The sequence below is a fragment of the Corvus cornix genome, chromosome 3, assembly GCF_000738735.6.
Source record: "Corvus cornix cornix isolate S_Up_H32 chromosome 3, ASM73873v5, whole genome shotgun sequence".
In the NCBI taxonomy this organism is placed as follows: Eukaryota; Metazoa; Chordata; class Aves; order Passeriformes; family Corvidae; genus Corvus; species Corvus cornix.
The window spans coordinates 38,221,169-38,238,462 of NC_047056.1; the positions used below are offsets into that span (position 1 = coordinate 38,221,169).

The following is a 17,294-nucleotide window of genomic DNA, read 5'->3' on the forward strand; positions in this document are numbered from 1 at the left end:
TGGTTTCTGATTACGGTAAAAAATCAAGATGTCTGCCACCCCACCTACTGTGAACCTGGTGAGAAACACACTTTGGAGAAGAACTAGATTATGGTGTTCTACACTTTCATTTATGTGATTATGCCTGGTTTTAGTTAAGGACAATTTCTTTTATCAAGGTATTCTTTGCTAAAAATTCCTTCCACTTCATACTGCTTAAATAAAAAAATGTTTGCTTCAGAAATAAGTGAAGTAGATAAGAGTGGCATCTTAAGAAATCTGGTTGAGTAGGGGAGAGGAGGCTAAATGCCAGTGCTAAGGTACCCTTCTGCACTCCCAGCAAGGATGAAAAATTTGGCATAATTAGTTTTCAAAGACACCTTCCATGATGAGTCTCACCAAAGTAGTGGTGTATAGGTGTGTCTGAGCTAGCTGAACTCCGAAGTTCACAGAATGTAGGGATGCTGTTTGGCATGTGCCACTCGAGCAGGTAAAGCAGCCCCTATCATCTTTGCTGTTACTCTGAGTGCCAGGTGCCTGTGCCCTGCAGTCCTGGTCTGGAGTGTGGGCACAGCCTCACTTGCTGTGCTGTCTCTGGCTGCACTGTGTAAACCCCCTCCTTCATCCATCCAGATCCCTAGAGAACAGAATTGTGCTGACCTTCCTTACCTCTTGCACCAAGTCAGTAATACCTGTTTATGGTCACGTTCATTTTAGGAATTGCATTTATAGGTCTACAAGTTAAAATTAGATGTGGAGTTTAAAGACTGGAAAATTTTTATCAACAGACTTTATCACCATTCTACCAGCACTGTCTGTGTGGTTTGGTATGTTTATGGGGGATGGCCTGACCTTACTAGATGGCTCCTCGTTTTACTACAGTTACTGTAGTTCCCTTGAGGAAATACAAACTTAACCATTATCAGTGTCAAAATAATGAGAGACATTCACAGCAAAGAGTATGAAGTGCAGGGTCAGAAATTACTGTGTTTCATGTTGGCATTCACGTCTACCAGCAAACGTAGAAAGAGACTTTATCCAACTGTTTTCTTGGTGCCCCTCTGAAGTTCCCAAATAGTTAAAAGTAGACAACTGACAGCCAGTTCCTGTTGAGTTGAACTCGATAAAAATTAACAATCACAAATAATCAGTAACTCTCAAAAAAGGGGTGGGGTTTTGGTTTTTTTTTCACAAAGTAATATACCATATATTTGTCCTTTTTAATTTCTGCCACAGCATTTTTAGAGTGTTTTCATCTTCAGCAATAAATACAGTTACTACTTTGAAGAGTAACGTGAATAAACTCAGAGGTGAGGTTCAAGGAAAAAAACCATCAAATAATGGCACTCTTCAAGACTGCATCATTTCAGCAGCTTATCAGTAAATGAAGCTGTTTTCTCTAAAGTTCATGTGTTTGTAAGCCCCTTACAAGGACAAGAGGCTAAGCAGAGAAACTATTTTTGTTTGTGGAACCTTTTCAGAATGAATTCTGTAGATTTTCAGTTCACTGAGGGTGGCCTTTATTAAGCAGGTGGTACTTCCACTGCCTGAAGATAGGAAGTTCCCAGGTCCTCTTGTCATAGGTCAGTCATTGAGCAAACAAGTGTTCAGTGTTGATTCTAGTTTGCTTTTATACTCACGTGAAAATGAAACCCCATCTTTTGTATCCAGGCCTTTTTAATATCGTGACAGATGTATCAGTCTGTAGAGCAGTGTTTTAAAGGGATTTTTTTTTTTAATTGAAGTTATTTCAGTAAAACGGCAGGTTGAGTGGGCAAGAGTGTTACAGGAAATGTGTTAATACATGATAAAGATACTGGGATCACTGTTTTAGAGGCTCACTGTGTTATGTGCATTAGAAACCCACAATGAAATGTTTGTGTAATATTTGTCTTGTTAGTTTCTACACCTTTCCAATTACGATTTCCAGACAAGGTGGTTTTCATGAGAGTAAGACTGTACCTTGAGCAGTTCAGAGGTAGTGAAATGACAAGATACTGCAGATCACTCCTACATCTGTGCCTTTTCATAGAGCACAGCCTTTTTAAGGTCTTGACCTCAGATACTGGGTAAAACATTGTGATTTGTGATGCAGGGGGCTCAGTTTATTTGTTAGCCTATCTGCTAACCAAAAGTTCATCAAAAGAATCATCAAAAGTTCAAACATCGTTACCATTTTGGAGATGTTACTGCATATTAATTGCTGTGGCAAATTCCATGTCTTGTTTTTAGGGTGCAATTTGGAGACCTTCACATGCATACTACTCTAATAAATCTCTGGATCATTTTCATGATCTTTCATGAAGAGTGGATCCAGTACTGCTGAGGGGGCCACAAGGCCATTGCTTGCATGCCCGTGTGTGACTTTTCCTATATAACCTTAGTGATAAGATAATTTTGATTCTTTCCCTGAAAGGCAACGAGTGAAGCAGATCTTCAGCTTTGTTTCTGAGAGAAAATAGGAAATGTATTCCAATGTGGACTGAAAGAAGATAAATAATAATGTCAGAGCTTTGAACCCTGCCCTGAACAGATGACTAAAAATTACTTTGGACTTTTATATGAGGCAAGAAGAGGAAACAACCCTAAACAAGAGCAGCACTGTCAAGCCCATGCTGTGTTGACAAGAAGTTCATCAGAGACTGTAGGCTGGAATTTTAAGTGAAGAAAATTGAAATTATCTCAGTCCTTGAAGAACTGGTTTACCATATCTTCCTGTTATCTTAAGCAAGCTTGTTAATTTCTCTGTTGGAAATTTTTCCCTTTTTCGGCCTAATTTGAATTTCTTGTTCTTGTATTCTAAGGTTCTGCCCTGCCCCCTTCCATGCTGTCTTGCATTTCATAGACAAATGCTCCCTTCATTAGGATGGCGAGGTGGCACAGGTCGTTCTTGCTACAGAAAGACAACAAGCAAGACTTCAGGTCTAGATCAGGATGTTCAAGTGTACACTATTTAGAAAGCCTGTTTTACATACACATGACTCCATATGAGCAGATGGAAGAGAAATATTTTCATAGTGAGGGCATAAATCTAATGTCTGGAACATCTGGTTTTGAGATGCTTCTTTCATTGCTGATGATTTGTGCAGTTTTGGGCAAGACCCCTGCAGCCAAATCCACAAAGTACCACCATCACCTGAAGTGATGTATCAAAATACGGAGTGTGGTCACCTAGGTTTTCATCAAAAGAATCGTTTTTATGGTCTTCCAGAAAAGAAAACACCATAGCCTTACTGTCTTTTGTTGGTTTCAAGCAACAACATCAGCAAAAAAGAAAACCCCTGGTACCCAGAGACAATACACCTGCCTGAGTGCAGAAGGGAAAGCACTGATTGATAAATCCCCATCTTTCCACCACACCCACAGTAACCAGCTGGGCAGCTTGGCTGCTTGGGTCCATCTCTTGGACATGTTTCTCCCTGTTTCCACATACACAGCATGTATGGCTGTAACTTTGCCTTTTGCATTCCCCAGCTACCCATAATGAGAGCTACTCTTTTACTCAAGTACCTTTGGCGCTCTTGTTCTGCATCTTTGTCCCTCAGTTTCCTGTCAGTGAAATGAGGCTAACAGGAGAACCCCAGTGGAGTGCAAGCTGTGGATGGCTGCATTCGAGTCTGTAGAGTGCTCAAGCAGTACAATGCTGAGTGTACTCCGGTATCATCACAATGTCCAAGTGTCTCATAATCATGAATGTACTTAAGAATAAAGCATGAAAGCAAAACAAAATACCTCTGACTTCTTGCTTAGTCAAACCCATGATACAAAGAGTTTGCAGAATCTTGTAGGCCAGCTGAGTCCTAGTCTCAAACCAGATCACCTCAGTGGGTACCTACCAGTAGTGCTGTCTCAAGGGATGGCCATCTCAAGAAATGATGGGCACAAGTAACTCCTGGGAAGATTCTGGTTGGATGCAAGAGAAAATTTTTTTACAGGGAGGATAGCAGCCATTGGAATAATCTCCCCAGAGAAATGGTGGATTCTCCAATTTTGGACACCTTTAAGGTTCAGCTGGACAGCATACTAGCTCACATCTAGACCTTGCTTTTACCAAAAAAGGTTGGACTAGATGGTCCTTGCAATCCCTTTCAATCTGGTATTCTATGATTGTGTTCATAACAATCTGAATCCTGCAGGCTCATTGAGGATGGACTGAGCTGCATTCCAGTTTTTCACAGTTGGCAAGTCCAAGGAGAGGCAAAGGGACAGAGATACAGTTTTGGGAAACAGCACTGCTTTGTCTCTGCCAGTGAAATGTAGATGTGGGGAGCACTGACAGCGCTTGAGACCTGGGAGAACCAAGAAAAAAATGGAATTATATTGAGAATCTGGTTGGCAGGAGTGAGATTTCCTCTGCAATCATGTGAGGTTCACATTGTTCAACTCTCAGCATAACATACAATTTTTAAAACTGAAATGCCTTAAAATAATTAACTTCGAAGCAAGAACAACAGTTTTTGCAGCTTCAGGCCTGTAGTTGTGAATGGTTACATTTGGGATACCAATTTTTCAGTGAGCTTTCAATTTGCTTTGGAAGGAGAGAGATAAATGCCATTTGTGAGAGACAACTTCCTTGCTTTCTCAAGCAAGAACCAGGGCTAGCAGGTAGATACAAAACAAAATCACCTCATCAACCATATCACTAATCTCAGCAAAATCCAACATTAACCAGTTTATCCCTGGTCACACTCAACCACAAGACAGCTGGCAACCAAACGCTTTTGGCCAACATAGGTATAGTGAAAGGTGGAGAAGTGGGGATTTACCTCCTCAGTCAAGACTCTTCCAAAATTTTGTCTTGGTGAAGTAAACAACTGTGTTTTATTAGTTGTCATGTACCTCACAATGATAATAATAAATTATATTGATGAAGTAGGACTTTCACCTGCTCTGGATTTGTCTTCAGACTTCCTTGTGTGAAGGAACCTTAAAATAAATGATTTCCACTCTGGCAAGCACCTGGTTTAAAACAAAGGTGCAGCCCATGAATGAAATAGTCAAACACCTGACTCTTTTTGGAGAGAGAGGAGCAGTAAATAATGTTGCCTTAGACTACTTTCTCCCTTGTCATGCCTTTCCCCTTGCAGTTTGCTGTCACTAATCACTGTGAGTCAGAATGTGCACATGGAAGTATCCTTCCAACAGTCAGTGGGGCTGCTCACGTGAGTAATTTGTAAAGCACTCAATCATGGCAATCAAGCCCTGTGGTATTAGACTCATTTTGGCTATAAATTCCCCAGGCAACGACTTACATTCTTGTCAGTAAAACACTGCAATTCTGGTGCAGTGCTTTCATTATTTTATTTTTTTTCCCTCCCCACAGCTTCTCATTTCTTCTCACCCTTCACACACGCACAGAGCACTAAGAGACTCAGAGAAGCAGCAGCTTTGACAAGCAATGCTAACATGCCTTCCTGCTCTGAGCAATTCCTTTGGGCGATTTAGCAATGTCACTCTGGCTCTCAGCATTTCTTTCAAGTCAGGAGCTTCACCACTTATAGCAGCTTGGGAAAGGGAGAGCCCAGGTGCAAAGGCAGGAAAAAAGTTCCATCAGTGGCTGGCAGCAGCAGGAGAGTCTGGTTGTGCTGGTGAGTCAGCTGAACCACTCGCTCCACTTGCTTATTCCAGCCACATACAGGCAAGTGCAGGCAGGGAAAATTCCTAGCTTTGATTGTGAGGAAAGGGCCTGCTTATGCCACCACAATAAACTCTGTTTTCCCAGAATGAAATCTCACCAGGCATAATTGCCAAAATCCTGGGACGAAATACTCCTGCTTAACCCCTGACACATCTTGTTCTTTTCACTGGGAGAAAAGTAGTCATTTATGGTTTGGTGTTTTGTATTTTTGGTTTTTTTCTTTAAATTCAATTACCAGCTTTGATGTGTCTAAAATGGGAATAATGGCAGAGAATACAATATCTGCTGTCTGCACTGCTATCTATACACTTGCATATAAATAGCACTTTTGTTTCATGGGTTGGAGTAGAGGCTGAAGAGACATACTGACAGTGCAGCAGCTCTTTTCCTTTGTAGTGGATCTAATAGGCCTGCAGTATGAAAAATGCTGCTTGCGCTTTGCTTTTAGTGAAACTCACTCTGTGCAGAGGTCTAGCAAAGGGCAGAGGCCCCACTTAAATCCTGCTGAGCCTTTAGACAGGCTTTCCATGTTCCCCTATGGTAGGTACAAGGATTCAGACAGTTTTGCATTCTGTTCATGGGTAAAGGCATGTAAATAATACCTTTATGACTCAGGTATGTCTTGAAATATGCAACCTGATGGCAGACAGTTCTACTTTATTGTGCAGATATTTGTTCTGAACCACATGGCTTGTAAGTCATGAAATATTAATGGCCATGCAAATCTTCTCTTCTGTATCACAAGCTTTTCTGTGTTCCTGACCCCTGACTTCCTTTAATCATCTCCTGGGTGTGTGGTCTGTTACTATTCTGAGATATCTGGTGAACAGGGGCAAAGTAATTACTTGATCCCTGCCTGCTGCAAGAATCTTTTTGAAAAGAAAATGGATAACTTCAGAGACGCTTCCTCCTTGCATTAAAATCAGCCCCACCTGCTTGCTTCACAAGATTTCTCTTTTGGTGGCCTGAATGCAGGCCTGCAGTGTTCAGTGCTATTTTCATGACTGTAAAAACAGCATTTTTGGATCTCCTAAGTTGTCACCTGCTCCTCCACAGATTAATTACAATTACTGGTCAGATGCTTTCTCCCCTTCTCTCTCTCTCTCCCCTACTGATTTTTTCTGAAGGCATCCTTATAAGTATGGGGTTTTATTGTGATTTATTACAGGAAGGCCCAATGATCTTTCAATGAGCAGCTGTAGGGCCTGTTAGTTAGTTAATCTTAGCCATCTCCCTGATAATTGGCGGCTGAATTAATGCCTGAAACATGATTTTTTTTTTTTTTTAAAGAACCAGGGCATGTATTTTTGGCAGAAATCTCCTTTCCCCACCTATTTTCTTACATCCCAGACACTAAGAATAAGGATGTTACCAATGTGGGGAAATATGGAAATGCTTCTTAGCTCCCTGCCAGACATAGGAGAGGTCAGTGGTTTGGTGCTGTGCAGGTCTGACAGCCAAAGGAGAAGGAGATGTACAAGCAATATGGCTGGGGAAAGAGAAAACTAACCATGAAAATGTATTTCCCATATGGGAGCTATTTCAGTAAACCAGTGTGATGGAGGTACAGACATGAGTAGGCGAGCTCGTAGTGAGCTCGTAGTGACTGCCAGGAGCATGGTGTAACACAAGGGCAATAATGACCACACAGTTTAATACAAGGTTAATAAATGTTGACCTACAAGTTTCTGATTTCTGGAGCAATTTTGCCCAAGTTGCAGGAGTCAGCAACACAGCACCAAAAACACTGCTTCTGAAATGGTGGGTTTATACAGATTAGGAGGTAGGGAAGACTAGCTAAGGTCAAAACATTTGTTTTCAGAGTAGAGAAAAAGGAGCTGGGATACCGCAGGTGTTTGCAACGTGCCATTTTGCAAAACCTAGGATGACACACAGGAACCTTTCTGGGGCTCTGCTGTTCAGTCCTCAGTGTGTGCTATTTCTGAGGATCAGGTGGCGGCCTGGGAGGAATCCACACCCTGGATTTTAAAGGTGCAAAGAAAACCCACTTCACCCTTGATTTCATTCAGCAGCAGGTGCCTATGTGTCTTTGAGGACATAGGTGTCTTTCTTTCACACCTTTCTTGGAGTTTTCTTTCCCCTGAAATGACCTCGGTGACTTCCAGGCCCTGTGAGAAGGGCAGACCCACAGCTTGGCTCACACACATGGCAGTGGTGAAGCAGAGTTACTCAGTGGGTTAAAGCCTGGCAGCCTCCAACCTGGGCACCACCCACACAGTGACTGCTCCCTGTGTAGGGAGCAGCAGTCCCCACACAGCGTGGTGAAAAGCTGATGTGCCACCAGCTGGTGGGTGCTGTGGGAGTCATAGAGAGAGCGGATAGAGCAGAGAAGCCAGAGCACCCCTCCTGGCCAACCTGCAGCACTGTGGTGTCCCACCACAGGATGACTTACACGTGCCTAAATTATGGTAACAAGCCCTGATGCAGGTCTGGCTGCCCTGTAGCCTGCAAAGGTGACAGTTGCTAACTCAGGTTTTGGAAGGAAGTGAGCTCTGATCAGCTGAAAGGAGCAGTGAGTAATCCTCATCTACCTGGCTTTGTATCCAAGCTGTGAGTCATTCTAATGAGCAATACCAAAAGTGCTGACCTGCCCATCTCATGCTTCCTCACTTGAGACTCCAAGCTAACCTGCAGCCTTGGTGTGCCTCAGGGCTGCCTTTTGGGCAGAGGGGAACCTGGGACACTGGTTTTACTGCAAACCTTACCAGTGGAATAAATGCTGTTGTAGGATGTATGTGTGCCCAAACACTTGGTGTATATAATTAGGAAGCTTTCAGTGGGTTTTCTGTATTTGTCATTCCCTGCTGAAACTGCAGAATTGTTTTTGATTTAAAGAACCTTTTCCTACTCCTTACCATCAAGATTTCAGTTGCACATCACTCTCTCTTGTGCACACCAACCTGGCCAGCTGTAGCTGGCTGGACTGGTGTGCAGCAATTGGGCAGAGGAGTGCCTGGGATTATTGCTGGCTTAGTCCATGTCTCTGTGTTTCTGGGGACAGCACAAAGTATCCCTGCCTCTCCTGTCCTCCCTGCTCTACACTGTGCCCACATTGCAGGGTTGGATGTTGCCTGTTCTACCACTTCAAAAGGCTCCTCCTTTGAGTGCGAAGTCCTCAATGTCCTTGCTTGGGTTAAGCTCCATGTGTGGTACTGGCATGTTGGGGATGGTGAAAGCTGTTTGCCTCTGGTTTGAATGCAAGGCGTGGGCTGGCTTGGCTGCATGCAGAAAACTGCACTACTGGATGTTTTCAGCAGCTTCCCCTGGGTGCATGGCACTATTTAAAGTGAAAGCACTTTGATTTGGAAGAGGCAAGGATGAAGGTGAAGGCTAATAATGGAAGTTTATAAATGCAGCTGACATCCTAGCACCCTTTGTCTTTCATGTCGTCCTTCATTTGCTCTCCTGGTGCTCTCTCTTTTAAAGCTCTGTTGTTTTCCCCCTGTGAACAAAGTGCTGCTGAGAGTAACTGAGGTGGCTGAGTTTGATCCATTTATGTGCCTATGGGTACAGTGTGGGCTGTAATTTAACACTGAAATGTGTGAAAGATCCATGAAACCTCCAGGGTGAGCTATGCTAAGGGACAGACTTTCACAGTCTGTAGATTATACTCCATAATACATATATATATTATAGACTATATATACAGCTCATGACTAATAAGGAAACCCCTCTTATGGTTAATAGCTTCCAGTAGAGGCCCATCCACATAACATTCCTATGTGGGTGGGTGGTGTTGGCAGCAGCAGTGCGATGCCTGACTCTAGTCCTGATCTGGGCTTCTCAGCTAGGCTCCTGCTCCTTGTCAGCTGCAGGACATGGACAGCAATAAGGGCAGTGCAGCCTAGATTATGAAGAAATTCTGATACAAACAAGAACTGTTCTCCTCTGTTATATGCCTGGGCTCTCCATGTAGGTGGCATGGTTGGATGTGAGTCCTTCAGACAGCAAAACCTGCATGAGGTGAATGTGACTCATGCTGAACGTCCCTCAAAGCCCATGGCAGGTGAGGTAGGTGGTGAGATCCTGAGTCCTTTTCTACAGCCTTGAAATGGGACCATCCCTCCTCTTCTGTCTCCGAAGCTTCTCTGTCCCTCCTGCCTCTGCTTTGCCAAGTGAAAGTCCATCTGGGAGGTGTACAACAATGTACACACACAGCCAGCTGGTTTACACTGAAACCTCATGTATTTCACAGATAGGCTGACCTTCCCCAGTGCAGCTCACTCATTGCCCTTCAGATCCCTAGGGCCTTCCTATCTCACAAGAACAGGGGGAACTCCTCTGCCCCAAAATCCTCATCAAAAAGCACTTGCTCAGAGGTAGAAGAAGGCAAAACAGAGTGAGTTCTGCAGCTGAACTCATATTCGAGGAATTATTTCAAGCAGTCTGTACATTGCCTCTACTTATAACTTATTATTAACAGTCTGAGAGGAAGAAAAATAATTCATTAAACAATCAGCAAGGCATTCATAAGACATAATTGAGATCAGGTCTCAGGGAAACACATGAGCCTTCACAAATATTAAGCTTTATCTACTCTGTTAAGTCATTTTACATAGGAAAGTGAAAATCCAGCTGCTCTGTCTCTGTAGCTGCTGCTCAAGGGGAAACAAATTCAGATCCACCATAATCTGACTAATAGGTTCAATATCAGCTCCCTCTTATCAGAGGGAAAGGAGCAGTTTCATCTCAGTTTCTGAAGTCTGCCCCATGCTTATCTATTCCCTGGTGGACAGCTATCAGAGCAGACCAGTGAGAGGAGTCCCCTTCCAGGGGCTGGAAAATAAAATGCCTTGCTGTGAGACCCTTGTCCCTTGCTGCAGCCAGTTAGCAGGTGCTTTCTTTTCCAGATGAGAGTGGCTTGTACTTGAAAAAAAAGTTTGGAAAAGTGCAATTTCTCCCATAGCTCAAATCTGTATTCTTGGTTTAGCCAGCATGGAAGCAGTAAGGCACTGCTCGGTTAAACAGCTGCTCAGAAGGACCCTGCACTCCCTCCACTAAGGGACATCTGGTACACTTGCCTCTAACCAATGCTACTACATTGTGGTGGGATGAACTGGTTTTGTTAAGAAGCTGAGGCTCACCCCCATCCTCAATTCTCACCCCCACACGTTGCTTTCTGAGCCTCTACCATTTGCTTGTGCCGTGCAGTGATGATCCTGTATGGGAAATGACTTTAAAAACATCATAAAGACATTTCTGGGAGCAGTGGAGTCTTCAAAGGAAAATTCTTGGGAAGCTGGAAATATAGTGGGAGGGAAAATATAATCTTTCTCTCATTTCAGATGAACTTCTGCCTTCCTTGAAATTCCTGTGAATTTCAAAGCCTTTGATAGTCATGAAACATCAGAGGAGCCTTTATGCTAAGCAAAAAGTGTGTGAAAGCAGCACTGCTTCTGATCCCGCCAGGAGCTGCTGCACACCCCGTTCCTCTTCCTTATGTTTGTCTTCCCTCAGCTGATGCAGTCGATTTGCATTTGTCTGGGTGGTCGTGGCTGTGCCCTTACTCTGCTCTGTTGGATGACACCAGAGCAAAACACATTACAGGACTTGCCTGCATGGCCAGTGGCCACCCCGCTGCTCGCCTGTGGGCCAGCCTCGCTGATCCACAGGGATGGCTGCACTCAGAGCCCTGGGATGCCCTGCCTGCAGCAGAGTGCACGACACAGTTTGGTTTTGTCCCAGCCTCCTTTTACAGGGTCAGTGTCAGGCAGAGAGGCCATGGCACGGGGCTTTCCTGGAAGAGCTCTGATGGCACCGGGCGCAGGTGGCAGATTTAGAGGCAGACACAAATCACTGTGAATGCAGATCACTGAAAAGGACAGCACAGCCACCCAAGCTGGGGCAGCCATTCCTTGGAACAGGTACAGCCAGTGGGATGGGGTGAGGAATTTCTTCCATGTAGCACATCCAGCCACAGAGACTATGCAGGGGATGCCATAGAAATTACAAGAGCTGCAGAGTTGGAATAGGATCCCCACAAGCTGCTCCTGAAGAGGGGCACAGATCTCTGTGAGTAGATACAGTCCTTCCACTTCCCACACCTCACTTCCCAACTGCTTCCAGCAGCACTCGTGGGTGTTCTATCATGGACTCCTTCCAGAAATGATACTGGCAGAGAACAGCATCTGGTCAAGCAGAGGGGGAGAGAGACGACCAGAGAGCGAAAGTCCCAAGGGTAATGGGACTTACCTGTTTTTATACCTGGGTAATGGTTATCCTGTGAAGACTGATGCATTCGTGTCTTCTTTATTCAGTGGGAGGGAAAAGGCTGCCAGGGCTGCTGGACAGTGCCATGTCCAGGCTGGTCCCATGGGGCAGCTCCTGCTCCAGCCAGCTGTGATGTGCCTCTGCCTCTTGTTTCCCTTCCCTAGGTACCAGCTAAGTGGAGAAGCTGCAGCCTAAAGGGGCAGGACATGGCATTGGCACCCCCAGGGAAAAAGTCTAAGGAAGCTGAGTTGGGAGAAGACAGTGAGAGCACTGAGGAGCCTTCCTGCCACCACAAACAGGCTGCAGGTGACCCATGGTGTGCAACATGAAGAGCTGCAAGTCTGCAGCAGTCATTCAATTCTTGTGGAGCCATTGCCAGGTGAGATTTACCTCATCACTCACAAGTGAGGGCTTATTTGCATTTGACCTGCCCAGGTCAAATTCACCTCCAGATGTATCTGATCTACATGGGTTTGAGAGCCTACACAAGGGCTGTCCATACTTCTCACTTGTCTATCACTGCATCTGTTTCCTGGCATTCCCAAGGCTTCCCATCCCAATTTACTTCCCTTGCCCCCTTTTACTGCTGCTTTGCACCACGTTGCTTCTCAGGATCCAGTTTGTCCTCTGCCTTGCTCCAGCATGCTCCCTGCCTGTAGCTGTAGATTTTCTCTCCAACAGGTAGCTTGGTTACTCTTAAACAAGCTGAAGAAGTAGCGGACTATTTTTGGCGTGATGTCATGTGTTCCACAGCAAGTGAAGCTTATGCTTTCTGCTGGAGCAGTGTTGAGAAGAAAATTCCTCTTGATGTGAACCAAATGTAGTTTTTGAACATGTGATTGGCACAAAGTACACAGGCAGTGACTTTCTACAAGGATAAGCTGAACTAAGGAGTAGAACAAGTTGAACCTTTTTTTTTTTAAGCTACCTTGGCTGAGTTGCTGCCTTTGAACAAGGGTGGTGAGGTCCTGGGCAGGTGTGGGACACAGCTATTAATGCATGCAGACGCAGGTATGTAGGCAGAGCTCTGAAGCATGTCATGAATAGTCAAAGGCCTTGATGACTTCTGTTAAGATATACCACAGAAGGACAGTGTTATGACTGGAGCTGTATGGACCAAGGGCAGCACATAACTGAGGCAGAAGTCTGCAAATAAAGCAACAACATTATTCAGTTCTTCACATGACCAATGAAGCATCACTTGACAATGCTGATTGTCACTGCCAAATACAAATCTAAGCACAGCTCCTGTTCCCACCCTGCAGTGTTTATCAAGCTGGTCCCCTTCACCCCTTCAAAATGGACTCACTTCTGCAGAGCCTGCCGACATGATTTAATGATTATCCAAGGGCCATGTTGAGGAGGAAAGAAGCTATCACCTCAAATTACTCCCCACCCCTTCTGTGGACAACATGTGACGATTTTTGACTGAAGTCTGTTTGAAACCCAGTGTACTGATTTCAACCCAGAGAACAGAAAGAGTACAGCTACCCAACACAGGCGCAGCTACAGCAGTAGAGCTGCCTTGGCATCATGCTGCCCGCTATTGAAAGTTTTACTATATATGATTCTTTAGTCTATGATAAAAGTGTCCAGTATCTGATGCAAACATGCAGGTGTGGCAAGAGGAAGGAAAATTTTGCTGAGACCTGGCAGTGTGGCAGGGTGGTTTGGAAGACAAATCCTCTAGAGGGGGAACAATTCAGGAAAACTGTAAATGAAGAAAGGAAAAACTGTGGGCTAGCCAGAAAGTCTCCAGGACAAATTAGAGGGCTGGGTCATCACCAACTGTATGAAATTTAACAAAGATAAGCAATGGATTCTGCATCTGGGATGGGGCAAACTTGTATGTATGCACAGAATGGGAAACGAGAGTCTGGAGAGCAGTGCTGTGGAAAGAGACACGGAGTCCTGGTCAATGGCAAGTTGAACGTGAGCCAGCAGTGCCCTGGCAGCCAGGAGGGCCAACCCTGTCCTGGGGCGCCTCATGCACAGCATTGCCACTGGGCAAGGGAGGGGATTGTCCTGCTCTGCTCTGCACTGGGGTGGCCTCACCTCGAGTCCTGGGGCAGTTTGGGGTGCCACAATATAAGAAGAATATAAAATTCTTAGAGAGCATCCAAAGAAGGGCCAGGAAGATGGTGAAGGGCCTTAAGGGGAGGCCGTATGATGAACAGCTGAGGTCACTTGGTCTGTTCAGCCTGAAGAAGAGGAGACTGAGGAGAGATCTCATTGCAGTTACAACTTCCTCATGAGGGGAAGAGGAGGGGCAGACACTGATCTCTTCTCTGTGGTGACCAGTGACAGGATGTGAGGGAATGGCCTGAAGTTGTGTCAGGGCAGGTTTAGGTTGGATATTAGGAGAAGGTTCTTCACCCAGAGGGTGGTCAGGCACTGGAACAGGCTCCCCAGGGCAGTGGCCACAGCACCAGCCTGACAGTTCAAGAAGTATTTCCATGACACTCTTAGGTAAGTGGTGGAATTCTTGGGTTTGTCCTGTGCAGGGTCAGGAGTTGCACTTTGAGGATCCTTAAGAGTAACTTCCAGCTCAGGATATTCTATGAGTCTGTGATTCAAGGAAAAGTCTTCTAAAGAATCTGAAAGATTTTGGGACATTGGTCTAACTGCAGGACTAAAACAGGTAGAGCTGCAACCCCAAGCTACTGTTCTTAAGCAGTAAAAATCAAGGAACTATTGGCCTTGCAGGACCCAGACAACCACCCACCACCTGACTGCTGTCAGCTTCCCTACATGCAAGATCATTGTCTTTTCACAAAAACCTCCTCTGGGGCTTCTCATTTTTTCCTGACTCTCAAGCAGAGCTGTGTCTGATTTGTGTGGTAGCTTTCAGATGTTTTGGAACAGAGATGTAAGTAAAATGCCAAGCATTTAGCAGATCTCTCTATGGAGATTGCTGGACTTGACACCTCTTGCAGAGCTCTGGGAAAGGGCAGGAGCAGCCCCAGTACAGAGGGGAGGCAGCTGCTCCGGGACTGGAAATAGGGAAAATCACAGAATGGTATTTCAGTTGCAAGAAAAAAATAAAGTCCTTTCTTTTTTTTAAATCTAATGTGGTTACTTTCCTTCTGCCACACAAGAAAGAGATTTCAAAAGCACATGGAGATAACATGTCTGGGCACCCATTGAAGCTGGTAGAAATAACTTCCTCACTTTTGTTGGGCAAAGTAAAGCACGGCTGCTGCTTGAAAGAAGAGCTGGTTGAAGATTGCACCCATGCTGCAGTAAGTTTTAGGGGATTTTTTTCTTGCTAGACCAAACACAGATTTTTCAAGTCTTTTTACAGGAGAGAGGTGTGCACTGTCAAAGTCAAGTTTATTTTGATTTGCACCTTTTTCTCTACAGATACAACAGAGGAAACATCATCCAGTCATTAGGCCACAGGGATATCTTTCAGCTCTGACAAGGGAGTGGGTGCAGGTGATCTGCTCCCTTCCAGCCCAAACCAAAATTGATCAGAAATAATCTTTCTGATTTCTACTGCATCCAGAAAGGATCAGACGAGGGAAAAACATTCCCTTCACTGAAAACTTCACCAGCTTCTATTCAGACAGTAAAAAAAAAGTGATTCCAGCTCTAGATTTCCAGGAAATGACCAAATCTGGTAGGTCTATTTAGAGGAAATGTTGGGGTTTGCCTGTTTTTGAAATCCCTGTATAATATTCATTATGTACATGCTTCATAATCCCATAGTAAATAACCATAAATTCCCCATTTCACAAAGTTAACTGCCCATGTGCTCACCTGCACACAGAAAAATTGATCAAGGTGCAGCCTGAGGAAACTAGAGAGAGATTGAATATGTTGCTGCTAATCGAAGAAGGAATATTTAACATCTTTTTGACAAGAAATACAAATAACATTAGTTCCACTGCTGTCCCTCTGGCCTAGAAGTGCTGTTAAGACAGTTATAGTACTTAATATAAATATTATCCACTGCAGTGTCCTCTGTTGTCCTGGCTGGGTTGTGCAGTGTTTAGTGGTGCAAAGTTCCCACTAGTGCTAGGGATCACATCACCACTGCAGGTGTTGCCTTTTTTGCACTCGTGCTTCTTTCCTGAGAAGCCAGCTGGAGTGACTGCAGGCACTCAGTCCCACCTTTTCCTTCCTCCTCCCTGTGTTTTTGAGCAATCTCACATTACCCACAGTCTCTGGACATATCTCCCTCCCTGCTGTCCTGTAAAATCAAGAGACATCCCATCTTCTCCATCCCAGTTCCCTTCCTCTGAATGCTTAAAGACCTGGGAGCTCGGCACTGCTGGTGGGATTTCAAAACCTGGCCCAGGCTCAAGTGCTGGATTTGGGCTAAACAGCTTCTATGTACTGTCAGATCTACACATGACAATGATTTGCACAGCCCATTGCTGAGCCAGTTGGAGCCTTTTGTTTAAAAAATAAAGAGACAGATAAATTCAATTCTTCCCCTTCTCCTAGCAAGCTGGTATCATGTGCCTGTCTTAAAAATGGCTTGCTCCAGAATGCATTAGAGCTAAATTATCATTTATGTTTGTCACAGGGATTGCTAATGTGTAATGAGATTTTAGAGTTAATGTTTTGTACAAAGCACTTAGTGGAGCTGGGATGAAATTGGTTCAGGATTCTGATGTGGTGTTTTAATTAAAGATATTTTCCAATCAGGGCCAAGCAAACAACTTGTCAGAAGATTTTGTACCCATCAGCCAATATAGCAGTGCAATGTTGGTCTCGCTTTCTGCTTTTGGATTTTCTTCAGGGAATTAGAGGAGAGAGCCTCTCCAAATCTCATGCAGAAGACCCTGTCTTAGCTGCAACCCTTATAGGAGAATAAATACGTATTTGATTCTCTGAAATCTTTCACCTGGATGTCAGTGGTCTGGTTCATTGCAGCGTGACACCAGCCTTAGGCTGCCTTGATTTTGTTGAACTTGTAGCTGTAGCCTGGTGCAATGCACTCACCCAGACTGAAAGCAATGGGAAGCCCAGTGCTGAGGGGTGAATCCTGAGGTATTGTCTGCTGTAGCAGCATCCTGAGCTCTGACTGCAGTTCCTCGTCTCTCTCCTTCCCTGCCGTTGGGCATGGGAGCCAGGGAGGAGGCAGGAAAAATGGGTGATACAGATCCAAAAGAGAAGAGGAATGATTTCCAAAAAATGTGCCTGGTAAAACCATCATAATAATGACTGAGATGTCTCTGGCTTAAACAAACAGGCTTTGGATGTATGATTCAATATAAACATCAAATGCATGTTAATAGACACAACTTTTCTTAACTGCTGGATAATAAGGGTCATTATTACCAGATTAACACATTCTTTTCTTAGCTACCTCAGGTTCATGCAGGGAGCTTCAACTGCCATCAGGTCTTAGGCTGGGATATCTGCTTGAAACAAAATCACAAAGGTATAACTAGACACGAAGTGCAGGTCTCAGGGCTGGTGGCGGACATGGGCA

At 44.5% G+C, this 17,294-nt stretch overlaps 1 protein-coding gene across 1 annotated transcript in view; it reads left to right on the top strand.

Moving 5' to 3' along the window:
• Positions 1-3,708, top strand: part of QKI (QKI, KH domain containing RNA binding) — a 156,347-nt gene extending 152,639 nt beyond the window's left edge. Inside the window, exon 9 of the mRNA XM_039569236.1 lies at positions 2,396-3,708. Within this exon, the coding sequence (XP_039425170.1) occupies positions 2,396-2,406 (11 nt within the window). The 3' untranslated portion in view covers positions 2,407-3,708. The remainder of the gene's footprint in view (positions 1-2,395) is intronic.
• Positions 3,709-17,294: the final 13,586 nt, after the last annotated feature.